General features: G+C 36.5%; 1 protein-coding gene across 7 annotated transcripts in view; it reads left to right on the top strand.

Annotated features, from left to right (window-relative positions):
- PPARA (peroxisome proliferator activated receptor alpha) overlaps nt 1–15,078 on the top strand; it is a 42,616-nt gene extending 27,538 nt beyond the window's left edge. For 5 of the 7 annotated variants that reach the window (XM_072876494.1, XM_072876486.1, XM_072876513.1 and 2 more), the window contains exons 6-9: nt 927–1,065; nt 3,622–3,824; nt 6,766–7,213; nt 8,925–15,078. In XM_072876494.1, the coding sequence (XP_072732595.1) occupies nt 927–1,065; nt 3,622–3,824; nt 6,766–7,213; nt 8,925–9,172 (1,038 nt within the window). In that variant the 3' untranslated portion in view covers nt 9,173–15,078. Of the gene's footprint in view, nt 1–926; nt 1,066–3,621; nt 3,825–6,765; nt 7,214–8,919 lie in introns of all 7 variants that reach the window. The other 2 variants (XM_072876531.1, XM_072876536.1) reach the window with 2 other exon arrangements.
- Nucleotides 15,079–15,248: the final 170 nt, after the last annotated feature.

The raw sequence follows: 15,248 nt of genomic DNA on the forward strand, positions 1-15,248 counted from the left end.
TTGTACCTCTTGTAGTTTTGGGGCCAGTGCATGTCTCTGGGGCAAAATAATGTTATCATTAACGTATAATTTTTGGGATGATACGGCCCATGAATTATAAGATTCTTTTCTTTTTCCTTCTAATATTTTAGTTTTCCATTTTTTTTCTAAATTATAATGTAAAGTGAGAGAAATAATTGTATATGTGTACATTTTTCTTTCATGCACAATTTCAGAATATGATAATTTGAATATAAATCGTGTGGAATAATGGTAGAATATCTATTAGAGAGGGGGAGCCAGTTCATAGTCAGTTGTGTTCCACAGTCTAAATGACATGTTGTCATGTCATGTGAAGCAAAATGTTGCAATGTCTCAGAATTTGCTAACCCTATGATTTCATAGTATGAGACTAACCTTACATTGCAGTATCAAGACATCACGGTAAGATCTGTTGAGTTACAGGCTTTTCTGTAATGCTCATTTTTTGTGTCCTTGGCTTTTTCTATACACTGTGCTGTGTTGTACCCCTCACATTTGCTGGATGAAGAAAAGATGTGTTAAATATGTGTGTTTGTATGACTTACACATATGAAGGATGAAGGTTATTTCTGACAGAAGACGCTGAGAGAATGTGTACAAAACCAATATGTGACTGTTTTGCTTAATCCTTAAGAGCAAATCTGCTTGTGTACTCCAGGCTTTTGGTCCTCTCCCAAGAAAGAGGGCTGAGAGCTACTCCCTCCTTTCATGTTTTCCATTCTATACATGCTTTCATACACACCACTTCACTGCATAGATTCTTACCTTTGCACAGGTTATACTTTGTGTATTGTTTTGCTAGTGAAATCAATAAACAATAAAAGAAAAAAAAATTACCTGTATGATTGAAGTTTAGTAGCCAACATTCTTTAACATTACATATTGTTTTCTCAAACTTTTTATAGGGTTTTTTTAGAAGAACAATTCGTTTAAAACTCATCTATGATAAATGTGATCGCAACTGCAAAATTCAGAAAAAAAATCGTAATAAGTGCCAATACTGTCGTTTTCAAAAGTGCCTTTCAGTTGGAATGTCACATAATGGTAGGTAAGAGTGCTCTTAATTTGTTTGTTCCTACCCAGAGTCTGGTTCTGGAAGCAGGCACTTGGATAGCGTTTTTACTTACACATATGAGTTGAACCTCAGATTTTTACAGTATAGATTGTGGCGGGGGACACCAGTTTCCCTAATGAGTAGTTGATGTAATTGATACACAGCTGCCAAATGTACTGTTATGAGCTTTACACAATTGTGCTGGATGTCTGTTTGTCCATATTCATTTAGTTGCTTTCTTCACCCCGAACTTTGGCACCATTACTCCCATTGAAACAAATTTCAATACTGGAAGATTTCTGATCAAGGGCATTGTAGAGGAGTAGGAGGAGAACAACGAGCTCATTGTGGGAGGGAATGACGTAGGATAGAAATCTGCAGGAAACCAGACTTCATTATTTTTCAGGTTACAGTGCAACAGCTCTTGGGCAGATGGTTCAGGGAGTGTGGGGGGAGGGCGAAGATCTGTGCTGACTGTGGAACAGGAATCTGGTAGGTTGCTTATTAAATGGAATGGTAAAAATTCAGAGCGTTTAGATATCCAGTTTAACAATTATGTTGTTGTTTGTGTTAATGATTTAAGATAGGGCTGGTAAGCCTGTGGCTTACAGGCCAGTTTCAATCCACAAGGCAGTTTTATGCACAGTATGTAGCTTGCTAAGCAACTTTGGTAACGAGGGAGAGGCTAAGCCATGAGAAAGCACATTTTGGTTGGCCAGATGACAGTAGTTTGCTTTCCCTCCATAGGTCTGATAGTGTCAAGGCTGAACTTGGGAGCAGGTGCAACTTGGGAGTAGGTGAAAAGTAGGTGAAAATGCTGGGCTAGGTGAAAAGCTGTGGGTTAGGAGACTACCTTCTGAAGGAAACTATGCAGTCAAGATAGCTGGGGTGGGGACGTGGTTGGGGAAGCTGCCTATGACGTTGTAGTCTAGAGTCCTAGCAAGAGTCATTGGGAGAGTTGACTTTCTGGTTCTGGAGAAGTCTGGCTCCCTTGTTGTGAGCCTTGACTGAAATGAAGGTCCATTGGGAGAGGGTTGATAGTCTCTGCAAGACTGCGGATCACCTTCCTGAAGCAGCAGACTTGGGAAGAGTGTGTCAGCCAACAAAGTAACATCTCAGGGGCAGGAGTTGAGCAGGGAGCTGTGCTGGTTGGCAGGAATTAACATTCAGTTGAAGCTGTTTCATCCTACTAAAATGCTGTGGGCATCTGTGCTCCAGTTGAAGGGAATAGTAGCAGTTTTACTGCAGCGAACACATGGGAGGCAGTGGGGCAAGGAGATGACTGCTAACTTGCAGGCGATACCTCTCAGGAAAAGAGCTAGAACTAGATTTACAGCCACAACCTTAAAACCGTAAGTGTCAGTTTAGTGCAGATACTCTTCCACTTTTCCAGTAGACCCATAGCCAGATTCCGAACAGGCCTTCCACGTTGGACTTCCATTGAAGTCCAAAACTGTATTTCAGATCATGCCTAGAGTCACCTCCTTATGTCATGAGACACCTCCTTAGGTCGTGACAAAATTCCTTGGGCATGTTGAAGGGCTAATTCTGCACATGCTCTGAATTGCTCAGTCTAAGCAGTGAGGTTCGGTCCTCCCACTGGTTAGATGCTGAAATGCGGTAAGAGTAACCAGCTATATTAGCCATCTCAAAACCTGAGAGGGTAAGGTCCTTTTTAAAATAAAGCTGTTTTAGTTTTAAAGTGAAACTGAAGAAGGATGTGGACATGCCTATTTTATTGCTAAATGGCAAGACCACTTGCCCAAGAACTGGGAGACCTCCGTATCCAGTGGTGTTTCAAACTCATGTCTCCTGCCTCTCAAAAGAATATCCTAATGACTAGATTGGATACGCAAACTCTATTCTCATCCTCTCCAGTCTTGAAGGGCTAATCTGTTGAAAAAAGAAGCATAAAATGCTGGGTCTAGGAGGCGGTTTTGTTGACTATAGCCTTTGGGCATAAATCTGGGTCTGTGGTCTGTTTTGTTCTCACTAGACAGTACAGATATGTTGAACTGAACATTCAGTGCATAAAGAACTGAATGCCTGAGCATGTTCAGAATCAGCAATGGGATTCGGGCCCAACTCCACTGCAGTGTTCCCTGCAGAGTAACTCCCCAGGCAGCTCTCCAGCTGGCATGTGTGCTGTCTGCCAAGCTCCTGACATGAGTTTACTCAGTTTTATAGAATTCCCAAGGTGGACTTTGAGTTTCACGTTGGGAGTTGTAGAACACAATATGGAGAAAACAAAATACAACTGCTTGGGTAATGTAGAAGGAAAAAGGCATGCATTCTAGCTCATTGCAGATATCAGTTTGTGTTTTGAAACATCTGATTACCTTCAGTTTAGCATATTGTCTTGATAATTAGTCACTGACTATGTTGGAAAGGATGCGATTTTTTCACTCATTAATTTATCATAATAAAGATACTACGTCTACCTCAGTTTTTCTAGACAGAAAGTCTTACTGCTCTAATCAGCAACGGTAAAAGGCATAGGGTTTTGTATAACTTACCTTTGTTTTACAATTATGTCTTCCCATCAGCAATACGTTTTGGACGAATGCCAAGGTCTGAGAAGGCCAAGTTGAAAGCAGAAATTCTAACAGGTGAAAATTATGTAGAAGATTCAGAAATGGCAGATCTTAAATCACTTGCCAAAAGAATTCATGATGCTTACCTGAAAAACTTCAATATGAACAAGGTTAAAGCCAGAATCATCCTTGCAGGGAAAACTAATAACAATCCAGTAAGTAATTTTGCTGTAACTTTAAAGTAAAGCTGGCAAGTACATAAGGTGATTATAATAATTTGTTAATCTCTTAAGCAAATCTTTTAGAAAATAAATATCATGCTAATACAGACATGAAATATACAAAAAGAATACCTGTAGTAAATATGGTTGCTTTTAGCCACTATCAGAAGAACAGGAAGCTTTAGGAAAATCAGGTCATTAACTTGTAAATGGAAGCTCATAACCTTAGATTATAGTAGACACACAAGGGAAAGAAAATTAGTTCTTAATAAAAAAAAAAAGTTACATCTGAATGTGAATAACTCATGGTATGGGTGGGGGAAATGGTTCAAAATTAATTTCCTATTATGACAGTGAAAAAAGAAATTATAATGTTTTTCTGCCACAAGTGCCAGGATAAATACCGTTATCTTTTAGAGTGTACAGGAGCTCTCTGTGACCTTTGTTTTAATCACAACAATATTAATGGCAGGAGGGGAAAGAAAACTTGAGTTTGTAATTCTTTGTTTACAGTTCTGGCCATTTTCTCACCCGGCCTTCCTGGTCTTTACTGTATGGTTACTTTGAAAGAGAGAAGCAAGCAAGGTTGTGAAGACACGTATGCTGTAGAGGTTATTTTTCTTTCAGGATAATTTAGCCAAGGTCTACCTAATGCTATCAACTGCTTTTTGTTTTGTAGCACATGAGATTGTATAACTATTGTAAGGACTGACTTCTCTCACTTTATGTATACTTTAAAAAATTCTGTTGTGATTTATGTTAATTGTATGTAGAAGATAACTATCTTATTTTATCAACAATTTTAATTTCAGTAAAAATTTGCAGGGAAGAGGTTTTACATATGCCATAACAGAACCCATGTAACTATGGGGATGAGTGTTATAAAAATTGTAAGCAAGCTGTCTTCTAAATTATGGAATTTGACACATTATAGTCTAGTCTAGCCAAGCATACAGGCTTCTACATTAAAAGAGAGACATATGAATAATCCCAGTCTTCTTCATTGGATTAAAGAGATGCGTAAAATTAAGCACAGGCTTAAATTTTTTTGGGAGTACAAGCTGACATAAGCCTACAGTAAATACCATGCTTTAACACCTTACCAAGCAGGTATCTGCATAAAGTGCTTTTCAAGCTTGTTACCACATGTGAGAATCATAAGTTACAATATGTATCATACATGCAGGGATTCTAGATCACTGCATCCTTATTTTTGTGTTTGCATTTATGCGATCGAGGCTCTCAGATTATAGTCATCCGATTGCTTACCTAATAGTGCCTTGCATGTGTCTTGGTGAATTTACAAGTAAAAATTAATGAGGAATCAGACCTAGTATTTACAAACAAGCTGCTTCCTCATTCTTCAACACGCAGGGAAGAGGAGAGGTTTTTTAATCTATCTCATAATCTCTTGGGAAAACAGAGATTTTAATTTTCTGTTGACTTTTTAACAGAAAAATTAAAAAAAAAGAAGAGGGGGTTTGTTGTTGGTAATTAGTAATCCATCTGTGTCTGAACAGTGCATTAACAGCTGATTTAAGTGAATCCTAATTCTTGGCACCGCTATAATTCATTTCAGAATAAAATGGCATTTTTCATTATGACAAAATATAATTTTTAAATTTAGCTCCTAAGTCATTGGCCATACCTATTTTCCGCATAGTGAAATGATGATAAATTCCCAAAAGATTTACAAGATAGTCTACATCTTTTAAAGGTTTTAGAAATGTGGTGGGTTTATTGCTTTGCCACTTTCTGCTCATACCCACATGCACATAGAAAGTTCTGTTCTGTATAACTCTAAGTGCTGAAGTAAGATGGAATGTGTAGTTGCCATAAGCATTTAAAAAGTGAACAACTGTGGGAAACTAGCATGTTTGACAGTTTTCTAAGTGAAATAAGTGAATTCCATGAGTTTCTAACAGAACACCAAGTGTTCCTCATCATATTTAATCTGAGATGAACAAAACAGCACAGGGAAGGTGCTTTGCTTAGCATTCATGGAACTAGATTTATGTTCATGGTCAATTGCCATGACTGGTAGGCTGGGAAGCATTGGGTTTTGTTGTTTTTCTGTAGTGGATTGTCCTCTGTTTTGATTACTGCTCTTCAGATATATATCAAAATATTTTTGAGTTCTGATTGTTCTTTAGGAAGCCTGAATGCCTTTTTTTTTATGATGTTTTAAGAGACCAGCTCATCAGTTTGTAATGCACGTACCTTTTTAAACTAAGGGGAATATAGAAAAGACCATGATCAAGACTGAAATTTTCTGTTGTCTGACATTCTAGTGGGATTCTGAGTTTAGAGATCACTTAGCGCTAACTGTAGCTAGAAGGATGAGCTGAATTTCTGTGGAAGATCAGCTGGGACATAGTCTATGAAAATCTGATAATAAAATGCAAGAGTAGTACAGGGTTCACATTCTTGTGCAAATATGCGGTCCTGTATTTAAATGACTGTCTGTATTCCCCCTAGGATACTTCAGGAAAGCATCATGATGTGCATCAAGTGTAGTTAGTTTAGGAATCAATAGGAGTGTAGGCAGAATAACCTGGACTTCTGGAGAAGGTAATACAAGTCTTTTGTGAACCTTCTGGGACTTGCTCTGAGATGGATATATGCATACTAAGCACGGTACTTCTGGATCTTCACTATAACTACTACATAAAACTAGATTAAAGATATGTCATACAGATTTACATTTTACTATTTGCATTGTTTGCAGAGCATACTTGTTCTTAGGTACTACGGTTTGTAGTTCTGTGATATGTGGTTTGTCTTTATGCAGAAATATGAAAGAACTCGTGGTTTATTGATAGTTGAAGACTGATTAGCATGAAAGTTAAAGTTTATCAGAATTCATATTCTTTAGGAAACCAATGATTAATAACCATTATTTTGTAACTGAATTAGTATTTTTTTTTCTCTGTAGCCATTTGTCATACATGATATGGACACCTTGTGTATGGCAGAGAAGACCCTGGTGGCAAAATTGGTAGCCAATGGAATTCAGAACAAGGAAGCAGAAGTTCGAATCTTCCACTGCTGCCAGTGTACGTCTGTAGAGACTGTCACAGAACTTACTGAATTTGCCAAATCTATCCCTGGCTTCTCCAATCTTGACTTGAATGATCAAGTGACACTGTTAAAATACGGAGTTTATGAAGCCATATTTGCCATGTTAGCATCTGTGATGAACAAGGATGGGATGCTGGTAGCCTATGGAAACGGTTTTATAACCCGGGAGTTCCTGAAAAGCCTGAGAAAGCCATTCTGTGATATAATGGAGCCAAAATTTGATTTTGCAATGAAATTCAATGCACTGGAATTGGATGATAGCGATATATCTCTTTTTGTTGCTGCCATCATTTGCTGTGGAGGTAAGCACTACATATTTGTTCTTTAAGGTAGTAAATTTTAAAATTTTCTTCATATGAATTAGTAATTTTAATGGAAAAGCTTATATATTTCTTGCAGGTTCAATTCTACCACTAACAGTGTCATTTTCCCTTTTAGCACGTTACATGGAAGATACTGTGTAACTGTTAACAGTCTCGATCCTGTATTTTGCTTTGCCAAATTGTAGACGTGCTTGGAATTACTGTTTAGCCTCGCTTAAGAGAGATGTCTAGTTACTCTCTGTTTTTAAAAGTGGGATGTGAAGAGTGTTGGTGGTTTTTTTGTTTGGGGTTTGGAGGATTTTTCTTTTATGTTTAAGGCTGGGTTGGAAACAGTATTTGTATCTGCTAAATGGGCAGAAAAATACTATGTAATGAGACTGGAGGCAGGTGCAGATCATAGCTTTGCTCACCTTTGACACGTGCTGATTGCATCATGTAATGAGCTCTGCACAAATGCACGGCTCTGCTGATGCACTTCCTGTGTTCTGATTTTAATATCACAAGCGATTTTAAAAAAACAGCTTACTTAGATAATTAAAAAAAAATAGCTGATGGTATTTTTTAAAATTATTTCATAGTACCTAAGGATATGGAGTTTGGGTTTTTTCTTTTTTAAATGCCTGTTGTTTGAACTCTTTGTGAGTGAAGGAACACAAATGTAATCCTTTCTTTCCTCCAGAAAGTAAGGACATTCATATTTAAGGTTAAATTCAAAACTATCCATAAGCATTTTCATAAAAGGAAACAAAACATCAAGAAAGTTCCAGCACCTGCTGCTGCCTGACTTTTCTACGTTCTGCCGTACTCACAGAATGTTTCACTGCCCTGGTTACATCCTCAGCAATTACAAGGAAAGATACAATCTGTAGACTTTCAAAAGTTTCATGTGCTAGTTTAGACAGCAAGTTCCCGTCAAATCTTGAATTACTTTTGCACAATACATTGGTATTTTGATGTTTTCAAAAGTCAAGAGAGTTCTTTGCAGGCAAAATGTTTTTTGGTTGGGTTATTATTTTTTTTTCCCTCTATCCTTCTCCTTGGAACTAGCTTAAGTTTTCAAGAAATATATTTAGTCTGTTGTCCCAGACTTCTTACAGAGAAGTTTGATCTGGAGAGTGAAGGTATTACAGGACTGTAAGTAGCTGAAAATGAGATCATATACTAGAAAGTATGAAACATCCTTAATAGGTGCTTCTCTACGTCCTGTCAACAACTTGTGCTATGGCAGTATACATATGGGAACCAAGAGTGAAAGCCTGTTATTTATGTCTTGCTGTATTGCTACCAGACTTCAAGAACTCTCTAGAAATAGCCACATGCTTTTTTCTCCATCCTTACTGTTTGAATTCTGTTATTGGGACATACAGAATATAGAACTGGATTCCTAGGCTGTATACTTCTGCTGGTTTTTGGGGTGAGAGGGTGGTGTGGGGGTTTTTTTTTGTAGCACGGGTTGTATTTAGTAGTATGAAATCTCTCCTCGAATAACTGTGGGCATTGAAAAAACTTTGGTCAAACTTTTTTTTTCTTATTTTCTTTTTTTTTAAGACAATTCATTTTGAAGCTCATTGCCCTCAGCGTATAATGTAAATATACACTGTAGCCTACCATATAGAATCTATAAAGTAGCCTACTTTAAAGAATAATTATAAAATTATGACATGTATTCTTTTGTTTGTTTTGAGGACAGATCGTCCTGGTCTTGTAAATGTAGGACACATTGAAAAAATGCAGGAGAGCATTGTGCATGTACTGAAACTGCACTTGCAAACCAACCATCCTGATGACATCTTCCTCTTCCCGAAACTTCTCCAAAAAATGGCTGACCTCCGACAACTTGTCACAGAGCATGCTCAACTTGTTCAGATAATTAAGAAGACTGAATCTGATGCACATTTACACCCTTTACTACAGGAAATCTACAGGGATATGTACTAAGGATTTTTAGTATTTTTTTCCACAACATTTAAAGACAAGAGCAATACTAATAACAGATGGGAGCAAAACTACTTGCACAGTTATCTCCTGTTCACTCAGTCCAGAGCATGAAAAACCTAAAAGCTGGGTAACTGGAGTGTTACACTTCTTTTGGTTTGGGATCTTATGTCTTCTTTTGAAAGAGTTCTGCAGAAAAATACTGATCATAGTGCTCATGAAGTGTCTTACAATGGTTCTTTTATTTGGAAATTTGAAGATTGGTAAGGAATACATATTTGTATAATAAATCAGAATGTTAAGTAACAGAAATGAACAAAATTGTATTTCCTCTTGGCTTAGTCATTTTAGAATTAATATGACAAATTCAGCAAATTCTCTCCAGGTATATGCACAATCATAAAGATTATGCACTTTTGGCTAATGGTAATTACTGAGAACCAACTAACACTTTTTCTTACAGCAGTCAGTCTAGGTGTATCAAATGGTTGGACATTACTGTACATACACTTCTAAAAAATTTGAAACACTTTTGATGCGCTGCTGCTTTAATTCCAGGAAATGCAGTACAGCTTCATATAGTATTACATTAGTATACCTTAGGATTAGCATGTTTAAAACATGGTTCTTTTATGAAATGAAATAAAATCCGAAGAGTTATCTAAAATACTAAAATACTAAAATATCTAAAATAGAGATGCTCCATTCAGGTGTTTCTTGAAGAGTAAATGTGATAAAGCCATGGAACACTTTTTTCTAAAGTGTTTTAAGGAAATATGAAAATGTCTCTGAGGAAAAATATATCATAGCATGTGTATTTTGGAGAACTTGTAATAGCTCAAGATGCAGTTTTTAACTTGAAAATACTATTTTGAATTAGCCAGAGTTTTGGAGAGACTGAAAAATCTGATCCTAGCCCAGAAAAAATAATTTCAACTGTGTAGCATTCTAGTGCAGTGATAGCTTACTCTGACGAAATGATTGTATAGGAAAGGCACCTTTTTCTTGACAAGTATCTTGGCAGTATGGAGTTGTTTGGACCTGTTTATACTTTTCTGATGAGTACACTGTTTCATTTTTTTCCAATTATCCACTCGGATATATTTCTTTCTATTCCTTCTTAGGCCTTGTTGACAGAAGTATTAGGTAGATTATTTCACCAGATTTTGTCCTTGTCCATACAGCTGTAGTGGACAAGGTGACAATACTACCAAGAACAGCATTTGTAGGTGTCAATTGTGTAATATTATGAAAGAGAGCAGAGTTGAGAGTAAGTTTATCATGTTCCTGACAGCAAACTATGGTTTTACAATAGTACTTACTCCTGATGCAAAATAAGCCATAAGGAAACTGCTTGACTTTGCCACTTTACAGGACCTTTTATCAGAGAGTACTACACAAAAATGCTAGTTGCATGCAAGACACTGTGCTGTTTCTTTTTCTTTTTGTTTTTTTAATATGGTAACTTCACATTATTATTTCCTTATTTTACTATTTGTTGCATAACACAAAGATCTCGGGAGCCAATCTTATCATTTTCACAATCTTTCAGTGGCACAGGAGGACACTTTGTAGTTGTTTTATTGTAGCATGTTTGAAGACTTCAGAATCTTAAACCTTCACTGCAAGAATTAAGTAAGATCAATAAAGTAAGAACATCACACTGTGATTCTCATTTTAGTCACAACATTTGTTTCTTTACAGGCCCGCTGGCATGGCTAGACACTGGATAAATTACAGGTTTAAAAGCAATTTGGTATTTATCCAGGCGATGGTCATTAGCAGAGGTTTTAGTGTCAGATATATTTAGTGTAAAATATTGAAGCATAGGCCTCAAATTTGCTGACCAGCTGGGGCAGAACAGAAACAATAAATGCACGTGCACAAAACTCTCTTCCCTTCCCTGTCGCCAGTCGGCAACAGGAAGAATAGGGCTTACGTTACAGCTACTTCTAACACTTCATTAAGAGAAGATCGTTGGTCTAACCAGGAAACAGCAGATGAGAAATAGGTTGTCTTTTGTGTCTTACAGCAGTACGTAGTATGCCCTCAGAAATAACAAGAGGATTTTAGCAATGATGCTGCTTTATTCTTCAAGTCAGCCATGTTTCACTAAGGAACTGTGGGGTTTAGGCATAAGACGTTGAGCATTGAAATAACTGACACGCAATATTGCTTACGCAAAAAAATTATCAAAATATCAGCCATTCTGTGATGGCATACTGAAATTCTAATAGCCAACTGTTTTAAGTTTATCTTCTAAAAAAACTATAAGCTGAATTTTTTTTCCCCAAAGCTTAGATTTATGCAAAGGGAAAATTTCAAAGTTGTGTTCCATAGTTTGGATGTGCTGAAGTTTCTCAGGAAAACCAGCAAGCATTTTTTGACTAGTGCCTTGGACACTGAAGTTTAATTTCTGTTTTAAATTAAATTGCAGACCTTTAATGAAAAAAAAATGGAAAGAACGCATCCCTGAATTACAAAAATATGAACAAGATGTTAACGTAGCCTAAAATTCTGGATAGATTCCACTGCCCACACTGCTGCACGGTGCACGTACCCCCAGTCTCTTCAAAGAATGAGACAGGGCAGACGATTCACTTCCCAAGTTTTAATGGGCAAAAGAAGTTCTTAATTTCTACATTACACTCTTAACGAAGTACATTAGCTACTTCAGTAGGTGACTGCAGCAGGCTTTTGCCAATTAGATTTCAAAATGACTCAGTTTGTGTTCATTTTTTATGAAGTTTGCAATCTGAACTAGTTTGAGATATATTACTGAGGAGCCTTCAGCATCTCCACCTTGTACAGATCATTTAATATTTTAAAATACCCATTCTATGGAGGGAAATAAAGTGATCAGATTTTAGGATTAAAAAATTATTAAAGATTTACTGGCTTGTTAGGTATAGTTTTGATCTGATTCTTATCAACAGAACTTATTTTACTATCATAGCACCGAAGAACTCTGGTTAGCAACCAGGTACCCACAAGTAGCTTAAGACCAGAGACAACAGATGGATCGAGAAAAATCCTAGGAAACAATGGTATGACTTAAGTTTTCAGTGAACCTACAGCTTACTAATTTTTGAGGGTTGTTTGGGTTTTTTTTATTTATTTATTGGGATGCCCTAAGTACTTTGACAAAGGAGAAGAAAAAAAAAAAAGGAAGGTTTTGTGTCAAGTGTTAGGGAAAGCTGATGTTCATTTTTATCTCCTTCTTAAATATTTTCTTTAAAGGTGTACTGTCTTCAGTGTAACAGCACACAACTGCCATTTAAAAAAAAATCAGTTACTTTGTACCTTTTTAAATTTCAGAATCCCACTTTTATTTTAAACACAAATTGACAGACAATAGATAGGAATGTTTTCCACATACAGAAATGGAATCTTTCTTCGCATTTAAACAAATCTTTTTTATTTAATTGCCATTTCCATGTGCCTTTGTGCTTTGGTTCTAGCCAGCTGCTAGAAAGCTAAAGTGTTGCCAAAGAGCATATTTTTGCATTATTTCTGGCCTGCACAGATTTAGGAAATACCAGCAGTTGCACTGAGTCCGTTCTCATGAAAGAGCTAGCACAAGTTTGCAAATCAAAGAGCTTATAATAAGCATCTAAACATTTGTTTGTTTATTCAAACTGCTGAAACTTGGGGAGATTTATTCATCACAAGAGCTAGGTCACATACTATTAAATTTGAATTTCCTCCTTATTTCTAATGGAAAGCCGGGATGACTTACGCACCATCTCGGACAAAGCAGTTGGAGAAGCTTACGCTGTAGCTGCCTGTACTGTGTCTGCAGAGGAACAATTTCAGCTCTGTCTCTCCTTAAAAGTATCCCTGTTACTTAGCTGAAAATCTGCAACTACACTTAACAAATGCATTTGCAGCTGTTGTGATATTGCTTAAGCATAAGGTCTTACAAATACTGGTCCTTCCCTGAAAACCCAAATCCTTTAGTAAGTGTTGAAATGTAAGGTGGAGTGTGGTATCTGGTGCTTGCTTATATCTCAAGTGCTTTCTTGATAATCAGTGGCATATAATTTTTTTAATCTAGGTTTAATCAGCTTTATTACCCTTCTTTTACTAGAGATTTAAATTATATGTGGGTTTGATCTAAGTTTATTGATGTTGTTATGTATTGTGGGATTTTTTTAATTTAATGTAATACCATTTCTTCATGTTTCAATTTGTAAAATACAAGAATATAATTGCAAGGTATAAACTTTCACTAAATTATATTACAGAGGTGCTTTAAGAAAAATATGTAAATTATTTAATTTAAATATTTGTTTCATACTTTATCTTGTGAACCCTTTTGTACAGTGAGGAAAGATTTACTTTTATGGGGTAACGATGATGGGCCTGAAGTCAAAGACAAACTGCTATTTATTCCTGTCTGGTCTTTATTACTGTATCATTTGTGCAGAAGTATCACAAATTCTGCAACTTATCAGTGTTTGGTATTGACAACTGTAACAAAATTTTAAAATATATTTTCACATAGAACATAGGCTTCCTTTTATTTAATTTTAATAAAAGTAAGTCTAGGCAAGGAAGAGCTGTAATCCCAAAATCAAGTTAATATTTTTAATGTTTTAACTCAAGTTCATGGGTATGAAAGATATTTTGTAGAACTAAGTTCATCTTTGCTTTACAGCACAGTAGTTAATTTTCCTTAAAAGTCTGAAAAGAGAGCTAAAAAGAGCTAGATTCTGTTAGTACTCCATTTTCTGAGGAACTGACTTGTGGCTTACTAGAATAACAATGTGTATCCAGGATTATTTCCTGCTACCTGCACTGAGGTTGATCTGCAGCTTTTATAGATGTATTTTAAAATATGTGATTTGGCAGTGCAAAACAGAACGTTGAAATGCCATTATTGGCTTTTCTACAGGAGTGTTCCCCTTATGATTTTAAGTAGAGATGAATTCAGAATCTGTTCACAGGGATTCTGTGTCCTGTGATTCCGGTGTGACAATCTGTGCCTGCAGCATTCCTGCTAAGGAATCCCGATATAGGAACAGTTACCTTTTAAAGGTATACCTTTTATTTTGCTGTGGTCAAAACATAGCATCGAGTACAAGCACAGTATATTACAAATGTTCCAGCAATGATTTATACTCACTGCACTTTATTTGTAATATATAACATTTTACTTCCCCAAATCGCTGCAGCTTGAAATTTTCACTTGATCAGTGTCACCATACAGGTATATTGTCTACAAAGATGTTTGTGTCATATTTGTAAAAGCTCTACTGGACTTTCTTGTGGTAACCTACAGCTACTTTTCTCAATTTCATAGGCAGCAATGAAAAAACCCTGTAAAAGGTACTAGAAGATATGTCACTTTACACTGTAAATACGTGATACAAATTCATTGTTAACTAAACCCATCCTGGGGCAAGGGTGATTCCTCTTTTGTATTCTCTAATGTGCTTACAGGTTTTTTAAAATCTTTTTTCGGCTTCTGAAGCTGTTTTGGTTTTTGTTCTTGAACTCCTTTATTGTGTTAGTCAGTCTTGTCAGATTCCATTGCAAGGGTGTTTCAAAAAGAATTCCTATTGCAAGGACCTCAATTTCAGCTGAGTTGCCTCTGCCCAGGGGATAGGCTGCATGCACAAAAGAGATTAATCTGATTACAGGCTGGGCCTTAAATAAGGACTGCAAGATCAAGCATAAGGTACTTAAAGTTGTTTTTCAGTATTTTGGTATATTTTCTCAGGTCGGATATGCAGGTACAGTTATCCCTGTTGTGGAAAAGACACCAGCCTTATGATCAATGCAAGAAGTTTCATGGCATTCTTTACGCTTGAAAGAAAAAAATATTGGTTGCATGGGAAAATACTAACCAACCGAAATACTGGCAACACGCAAGTGTGTAGGAGTGCAGTATAATAATTCAAAATCTGTTTGTGATGTGCAAAAGGAACTGGAAGAAGGTTAGCAAAGCTTCTGGTGGACGATTCATATGCAAGTAACCACAGAGTGCTGTTCAAATCCACATTTCGTTACCTCTGGCACATTCAGATACTCTAGGTATGTTTTGCCACATGGTAGCGTAGGGTTGCCTTCATGG

The sequence above is a fragment of the Ciconia boyciana genome, chromosome 1 (assembly GCF_034638445.1).
Source record: "Ciconia boyciana chromosome 1, ASM3463844v1, whole genome shotgun sequence".
Lineage (NCBI taxonomy): Eukaryota > Metazoa > Chordata > Aves > Ciconiiformes > Ciconiidae > Ciconia > Ciconia boyciana.